General features: G+C 40.0%; 1 protein-coding gene across 1 annotated transcript; it reads right to left on the reverse strand.

Moving 5' to 3' along the window:
• Nucleotides 1–5,445: 5,445 nt before the first annotated feature.
• Nucleotides 5,446–9,121, reverse strand: hey1 (hes related family bHLH transcription factor with YRPW motif 1). The gene is given in 5 exon segments (NM_001007910.2): nucleotides 5,446–6,953; nucleotides 7,928–8,009; nucleotides 8,245–8,328; nucleotides 8,496–8,571; nucleotides 8,872–9,121. Coding segments are annotated over 5 exon segments (903 nt in total). The 5' UTR covers nucleotides 8,958–9,121; the 3' UTR covers nucleotides 5,446–6,378.
• Between the last annotated feature and the right edge of the window lie 278 nt (nucleotides 9,122–9,399).

Below are 9,399 nucleotides of genomic sequence, written 5' to 3' on the forward strand. Positions count from 1 at the left end.
AGGCCAAGATTTGGGCTCAGCAATATAAATCTGATCTTTATGAAAATAAAGCAGTGTGTGCCAACCTGTGCTGTTAAGGAGCTACAAAAGCTGTGGATATTCAAATCATTGTTCTGCTTCTTTGTCACAATAAAACTCTCACCATTGCCTACCGGTGCCTGGATGCTAAATGCCATTGCATTAGGAGTAAAAAGATCAAACTTTTTGTTGGTTCATAAATGTTAAACATTGGAACAAAATTTACTCCAGAACCGTTATTGATTAATTTTATGCAATCAGTTTGCCCCAGAATTGCCCCAGCCATATGTCTCAGGCAGTCAAACCATGCTAACTAACTTGGGTTGCCCATTCTCAGCAACATGAACAGGCCTGTCTGCCCTCTGTGAGACACTGCTCTCACTATACAAAGACCTTGCTGAGATAAAAACCAGTGATAACCTTTACACAGGCAATAGCATAAGGCAGATGATGACAGATAGAAAGTTAGCCCACCAGATTAACTAAAGGTCATGCTGGCAAGATGATATGCCCATTTGCTTGTTGTGATAATGGTCCCTTTAAGAAAAGTGCTTGGGAAATCGTTATCTTAAACCATATTTCTTCTATATTTAGTCACTGGGAAAAATGGAGGGTACAGAGGAGGCATTGCAATTTATAGATGTATCTTCAAGTTGGCACTTGGAAGCTCAGTTTAACTGTCAGACTTTATTTGATGTTTTGTTGACCAATTTTACTGTGCTAAATGCAATATGAGGCTATACCTTTTGGGTACTTATTGCCATTTAGACCAGCTCCATTTTTTTAAATTGCATCCTCAGTTGCAGGCTTGTGTCCTGGGTTTTTAGGAAGCAAGTAAAACTCCTGATTGGGAGCACTGTGTGCAGTCAGGGACCCACAATTTCCAAGCAGAAAACTTCAATTCCCAAGCAGAGGAGGCTTCTAATATGTAGAAAGTGCATTATTTCTTATAACATATGTTTCAATGGGTCCTGAAACACAAGTGACATTACCAGGCACCATTTACAACAGAAAATATACAGGGTAATTCATAGCTCTGTAGTGTTTTATTATATCTATGTATTATATCTATGTATTGGTTATACTAGTAAATTTGGAAAATCCTTATGGCAGACACTGCAAGCATGTGTATTGACATTCATTTACTGTAAATTTGAGGGTAAGTGAATTAGGCGAAATATTTGCAATGTAATTGAGCACAAGTATCATTCATTTTGCTGTAGATATATGGATTATTTCTGTATCATCCAGGGCTTTACATACATAGATTTGTCAACCCTCTGTACTGTTGGAATAACTGTGTTAACAACAACAAACATTTGTAAAGCGCTTTTCTCCCGTAGGACCCAAAGCGCATAAACCATTCATGGATTTTTAATTCTTTAATTATGAGGAATCAGTTTTGGTTTCCGTTTCATAGCATAAAATGAGTGTCCCAGACATGCCAGGGTGATGAGATTTACGTATATTAATCAGACATGCCGGCAATACAGAGCAGCTGGCTTTATGTATATTTCCCCAGACAGCCAATAATACAGCACTGTCAGCTTTGCACAAAATACCCCAAGTAGGAGAGTATAATGATGATGATTCTTATCCAAAAAAAAAAGTTTTTTAAGTCCCCTGAATTGGCCTACCACTGCTTTCCTGTCCCAGGGCTTTTTACTCAGCCACCCGATTCTATAAGTAGCAATGCCCCTCTAATGCTATTACAGGTCTCACTCAGATTCACATAAGGATAGAAGGCATAAACCTCCTGCCTTGACCAGTCCCAACCTGCAGGGGGCACAACTGGCATCCGTGGTTTACTACAGAGGTCTCCTGTGAAAAGATGCCCAGAAATTTACTACTTATGATAAAGGATAATTATTTTTTTAATCTAATCTAAATGCCATATGTAAAGTGGTTTTTAGGGCTAGATTTGTGTTATTGTTGGTAGATCATAACACATTTTCATTCTGATACTTCCTATTTCTTTTCCAGTCTGTGATTAATATATTTAGGCCACAGATACATGCAAATAGCAGTTTACAAATTAGTAAATCTCCCCCTTTACTAGTGAAGGTCTGAAGCCACGAAGATGTTAAAATCCTGACCTTTTTCCAAATGGGGCATGAGAAAGGTCACAGGTATTGCTTAAGGCTGACTGCTTTAGCACTCCCTAATAATGTGTCAGTCACTTTAATTGTGTGTGGATATATATATAATACCAAGGGAAGCTGGCTCACTATAGTTCCAAAATAAACAGCGGAATGCAAGACTCTAGGACTGCAGCCAGTGTAAATCATGCAGATATTATCCCTTGTTGGATTCAATTCATTCCTAAAACTACTAGGCGTGAAAGAGCTAATCAGCCCTGATATCGCCCCCTCCGTAGAAATGTTCAGCATTTATGTGTGTGAGATGCCATTCAGTGCAATTAGAAAGTGTCTCGCTGTGCTCATTTGCATCCACTGAAAGAAAATTTGAATAAAATACTTGAAAGAAAGAAAATTATACATCTAAACTTTAATATGACTTTCAGCAGGTAGGGGGCGGTCATTTTCCCCCTCAGTCCTTATCAATTTGCAGGGAATCCGTAGTCTGCTGGTTAACACATTGTAGGAAATTTACACATTTCTAGAACTAGGGTCTACCTTTCATTAGGTCCCAATAACATCGACAGAGCTCACAAATCTTTACTTCTTGCCAAAATAGCTTTTGTAGTCATTCATTGGAGTTGCCATATTGCTTAAGGCATGCTGTGTAGTCTTGGAAAGAAGCTAGGGCTGTGGTTCTACTGAAATGATAATATATCTCTTATGTAAAATTACATAGAAAATAAGAGAATGAGTGTTCTGTGGGCACAGTATACTATGACCCATACATTACAGCATATATAGATAAACAGACATATATACAAAGACAGGCAGATAGACAGAAATAGATGATAGATAGATAGATAGATAGATAGATAGATAGATAGATTGATAGATGATAGATAGATGATAGATAGATAGATAGATAGATAGATAGATAGATAGATAGATAGATAGATAGATTGATAGATGATAGATAGATGATAGATAGATAGATAGATAGATAGATAGATAGATAGATAGATAGATGATAGATAGATAGATAGATAGATAGATAGATAGATGATAGATAGATAGATAGATAGATGATAGGTAGATGATAGATAGATAGATAGATAGATAGATAGATAGATAGATAGATAGATAGATAGATAGATAGATGATAGATAGATATAGATAGATAGATAGATAGATAGATAGATAGATGATAGATAGATAGATAGATAGATAGATAGATAGATAGATAGATAGATAGATAGATAGATAGATAGATAGATAGATGATAGATAGATGATAGATAGATAGATAGATAGATAGATAGATAGATAGATAGATAGATAGATAGATAGATAGATAGATAGATGATAGATAGATAGATAGATAGATAGATGATAGATAGATAGATAGATAGATGATAGATAGATAGATAGATAGATAGATAGATAGATGATAGATAGATAGATAGATAGATGATAGATAGATAGATAGATAGATAGATAGATAGATAGATAGATAGATAGATGATAGATAGATAGATAGATAGATAGATAGATAGATAGATAGATAGATAGATAGATAGATAGATAGATGATAGATAGATAGATGATAGGTAGATGATAGATAGATAGATAGATAGATAGATAGATAGATAGATAGATAGATAGATAGATAGATAGATAGATAGATAGATAGATAGGAGCTACACAAGTGATGGGAAGTATGTGCCAGTCAGTCCATATGCATGTATCTTTGATGTACTTGATTATGCAGGTATCGGACCTGTTATACAGAATGCTTGGGACCTGGGGTTTGGATCTCCATACTTTAAGTCTACTAAAAAATGATTTAAACATTAAATAAACCCAATAGGATTGTTTTGCCTCCAGTAAGGATTAAGTACAAGGTGTTGTTTTATTATTACAGAGAAAACTGAAATCATTTTTAAAAATTTTAATTATTTGCTTAAAATGGAGTCTGTGGGAGATGGCCTTCCTGTAATTCTGAGCTCTTTGGATAATGGGTTTCCAGATAACAGACCTACTATACATAAAAATATATATCGCTTGTGATCTGCAAGTTATTTCTGTATCAGCAATATCTTTGGTTAATATAAGTGTCCTGGGATGTGTGTAACATTTAATGGCAGCAGTGTGTAAAAAATAAAGTTTTATCACTGCTCTTTGCTTGACAGACAGGCAGTTGCAGCAATGGATTTGAGGGCGCATTTATAACCAAGTTGTTGACTTTATACCAAATAAGGCACAGAATTGTTCATGAACAATGTTCCCTCACAGATCTTAGGTTAGGCCATGTGCAGAAACATTGTTTCTAGTGCAACTTTATATCAACTGCGCACACAGTACTGAATTATGGGTTTTTTTGTGCACTGTGCAGTCCATTGTGTGCACACATGTATCAAAAACCTGCACACTTCAAGGGAACCTTGGTTTGAAAGAATTCTGAGGTTCCCCTTAAGCATACATTCTCTATGTAAAAGCTACACATAGAAGTGCACACACTAAACACCACTTTACACCTCAATGGATTTGGCAAAGTTCATTGAGGTTCATGGAAACAAAGCAGCGTCATTTGTGCAAAAGCCAGTTAGTGTAATTGCACATGAAATGTGTTTATGTTATAAATGTGGCCCATAGTGTAACTTTCTGCTATTGGATCTCTCAAAAGGGGCCTACTGGAGCAGTGGCACTAAAGAGATTAACCTCCATCAAGAGCCATGAAAGGACCCACCTAAAGTAAAAAGGGGTCTGTCACAGCTTTACCTTTATGACTGTCCTCATCCACAGCTGATTGGTTTTGTTATGGCCTTCAAAAGCAGTAGTGCAGGTGTTTATAGGAGATACATAGCAAGCTCCATGCAGGCAGGGATATGCTGTAGAAAATCACTATTTATTGGGCTGGTGGTGGCTGTTTGGACCTTTGTACATGAAATGCCAGGGCCAATTTTGAATCGCAGTCTTGGCCCGTCTGTATCTGTTCTGCATTCACATGACTGGCCTCTGCAGGATGCACACAGGGCGGATTTCAGTACAAAAATGCAAGCGAATCTGCCCTTTGTGCATATGTACAGAAGGATGCCAATGCAGAACAGACTGAGAGTAGTAGTGATGTTTTTCCACTGACAGAAATAAACCATGTGTGACATAGACCCTAGTAATTTAATAACACAGATTTTTTTCTTAAACCAATATAAAAACACAGTGAAAATCTTCCCCCTTGCGGAAACTCACAGCAACCAATCAGATATGTGCTTTATTCTAAGATCGAAGTTGATTTTGACCGGTTGGCCCAGGAATACAGTAAACTGAAGAACAATGAATTTTGATCAAAATAACACACTTGACTCTTTTATTTAGTCAAAAAAATGACCAGAATAACAGTGATTAATCTCAGTACAGCAGAGTTCATCTTTTCAGTTGATGTCCCATCCAAGCACAAGGTGTATTATATACAGGGATGTAGTGGATTCTGATTTAAATTAGTCTACTTGTTAAATAAAGTTCTAGTGCATCAGGTCATAAAATACATTATACAATAGAAACTCTGTTGAAATGTTGTATAGTCCGGGTTCCTGTGCAAAATACATGGGCTATAGGCATCTATTGTACCACTCTATATGCACTCAGTGTTCCATTTAACCCTCTGAATGCTGCTAATGTGCGGCCCACTATTCCACACACCAACTTCCACTCACAGGTCTACTGAAGGCTTTGCTATTGGTTCTTGCTATTGGAGTTGATAAATCTGATTTGTCAACGCTTGGAAATATAAAACTCAAAAAACAGTTTAATGTAAGTAGGCAATAGCTTTAAGGACATCTCAACGCTCAAAATATTAGCAAACCAGAAGGAAACTGGATATTTTAGAACAAGATTTAAAAAAAAAAAAAAAAAAAAAGATAAAAGTCACTGTTGGGAAACAAGTAACAGACTGGAAATATGAAAAAAACTATAATAACAGTTAAAACGTTCCAGAGACTTCAGAGGAAGTGGAATTATTACTTTACAAAGCAAGTTAAACATTTAGCGCAGATCTAATAATAGTTGCCACTAATGTACCAGATTTTTTTCTGGAGACTACTGAAAAATTGTTATTTTTGTCTAAAAAAAATAATAATTTGCAATGGTACCATTGGATCACACTGGTTGGCAAATACATTGTAAGAGTCATTAATAAAAGGCCAGCACAGCTGGACATTACAACCCCCCCCAATCCAATCCGGCTTTTTCCTTGCACAAAAAGCTAATTAGTTCTCACTGGCATCTTAAAAGGCTCCGATTTCTGTGCCCCAAGGCCTGTAGGGCTTGCCTGATGGGGTAGGTGTCGTAGGGCTGAGTGAGTTGGGGGACAGTAGGTGGAAAGATCCAAAAGAGAAGGGGAATGCAGACAGAGAGGCCATGGAGGAGAGTAGCGGAGGAGAGAGTTTTGAAGAGGCAACAACTGGCAGCACTGATGCAATATTCCCATTAGGGGGAACTCTCAGGGAGGAGGTTTCAGCATGTGGGGACCCAGGAAGTCTGTTCTGGTGATGAGCTTCTGTGGAGGAGGATGTGCTGTTTGCACTGGTATGGGCAGTCTGCGCCAGGAGCAGCGGATGAGAAAGGTGGGGATGGTGAGCAAAGGTTCCACCCCAGGGAATGTGTCCAATGCCGGTATGGGCTGTGTTTGCTGCTTCTCGCTGAGAGGCATAGTTATTGAGGTGAGACACAAGCCGGACTCGGAGTGGGTCTGTTGTGTCCATTCCTTCTATGATACTCAGGTACCGGGCGACTTCTGCCAGGCATTCCCTGAATCCCAAGCTGCGGTAGTCCATGGCAAGTGCATGAGCATCAAAGTAGCCTAGAACATAAAAAAAGACAAATATTATTATATAATTAAGTAAAACTAAAAGCAAGAATCCCCTTGTATCCCACAAAGGCAAGCTGGGATTGCAGGGGGGGTGTAGGGCAGAAATGTGGAGGGATACATACTAGAGAACTCTGCAGCTAAATGATTTTTAGGAGGCATTTAGTCTATACACTATGAATGGTCAGTCTAGGCACAATAATATATATATATATATATATATATATATACACACACACACACACACACACACACACATCAAGCCCTGTGACCAGTCTTACAGTAATGCTGCTAACATGTTAGCTAGGGTCTGGAGAAAGTAGTCTCCTTTATCTACACAATCTACACACTCTCCAGCAGTGAAATGTAACCTCTGGATCTCAAATGTATGTATTTCAGTGATAACTGGAGAGCTGTATAATGTCCCGAGACAGCAAAGTGCTGAAGCCAATAAAGCAGTAAAAACTATAAACAGATTATCAGCCCATTTCAAAGCAATAAACCCCCTTACAGTGAGTTATAAGCATGCTGTAAAAAGGGTTAATGCTAATTTAATATGCAACTTTTTGCATATAAGTTTTCAAGCAGTTCATTATTAGTTCTTAGCTAATAAACTATCTAGTTGCTAGGTTGTACTTATCCTAGCAACCAAGCAGCAGTTTGGAAATGAGAACTTAAGAAAATTAGGAGAACAAAAAGATAAGAAAGAATAATAAAAAATGTGTCCTCGCAGTGTTTTTTGTTTGTTTAACTTCCAGGGTCACCAGTGGGGCCAGCACATAGTTAGAAATTAGAACAAATAAATACCAATTGCAAAGGAGCCTGGAATAATTTTATAAAGCATACTTTAATAGAAGGTTAACTTTTCCTTTTAATATTCTAAAAACAAAATCATCTGACACAAGGCACAGTGAGTAGCACACCCATGCAAAAGGCCCAGGGAAATAAATGTATAGCTCCCCTCTCACCTTTGCCTCCTGCAGTGTGAAGCATCTTAAGGTGATCCACTGTCATCTGTAAAATCTCTGCTTTCTCTAGTTTTGCTGATCCCTGCAGAAAAATTGAAATTTCAAATGAAAAATGCATAATTTGAAAAACAGTAACATTTTCAGATGCACTCTATATAGGGTATAAATATCACCAAAGCGGCTACACAAGAGCAGGGCTACTGAAATATTGAAGTATTCATCAGGTTAAAGAGCCCTTCTGCTCGGTAATGTAACACCACGCCAGGCATTGATTGCTGGCCCAATGGATAGAATAAAAGGGAGCCGGCTTGAATTACCTGTTTCTCAAAGGCGCTGGGCACCAGTCTCCGCAGCTCTGATAGGCTGTTATTAATCCTGTCTCTGCGGCGCTTCTCAATAATCTAATGGAGAAAGGAAGGGTCCGAGGTTAGAGACAAGCAAAGCAAAGACATTCCGGCAGCTCAGTGGGTTCCTAACCTGCATCCCTCCAGCTCCTGCTGAACTTCAGCACCCTTATACTGCAGGGATACAGGCTGGGGATATAGAACAAGCCAAGTGCCACACTTACCCCTCTGCGTCTTTTTCTGGCCAAGATTTGGGAGGAAGTCGATGGAGACATGGAGCCCGCGGCAGAACTTAGATTCCTGCAATAAATACACAAAACCTGGAGTTAGTGACTTAATGTGTGACACTTTCCCAACACCCACACAGGACTGGCACTCTGCCCCATGGCACCACATCTGTGTCTAACAGAACAATATCACGCATCAGAACTCCCCAGCTCTTGCTGAACTACAAGTCTGAACCCCCAATGGGAGCCTGTGCCTGGGAAGCCTTTAGTAACACCCTGCCGGGTAGGACTGGCACCTACAGGCGCTGGTGACTAGGTGTTTAGGGGTGGCCAGATGAATTTGGGGAGAATGTATTGGCATTGCGGGCATTACCCATTCTCATCTGCGCTCTCCTTCTCCACCTCGATGTTCTCATCCAACTCACTGTCCGAGGAGCTGTAATCGTGTCCCCGCTTCATGGCTGCGTGTGGCGGTGTGTGTGGCTCTGTTAGTGGCAGGCTCTTCCCGCTGTGTGTCCGTCACTGGCTGTGTGTCCGTCACTGGCTGTGTGTCCGTCACTGGCTGCTCACACAGTGCTGCCTGCGCTGCCTGTGCCTCTGGTTAAAAGCTAAGCCATCCCTTTCCCACGGTTCGCCTGGCGCCTGCTCCTGGAACACAATCACCTCCTTGTAGCCAGCCAGACTCCTCCCCCTCCGTGACGTCACAGCTGCCGGCGGCGCCTCCGAACCTGCTCTCGCTTTGCCACTTTCCAAAGGGGTTCGGAAGTGATTGACGTGTGTGCTTGCAGGCTGGACCCGCCCACCGCCCCCTGATACGCAGCGCTGATTGGCTGGGCTTGGAGCCAGGCCGGAGCCCGTAGGCCCGCCTGGAAGCACACGCGTGGGGCCGTGGGAAAGTTGC

The sequence above is a fragment of the Xenopus tropicalis genome, chromosome 6 (genome assembly GCF_000004195.4).
Source record: "Xenopus tropicalis strain Nigerian chromosome 6, UCB_Xtro_10.0, whole genome shotgun sequence".
Classification (NCBI taxonomy): Eukaryota; Metazoa; Chordata; class Amphibia; order Anura; family Pipidae; genus Xenopus; species Xenopus tropicalis.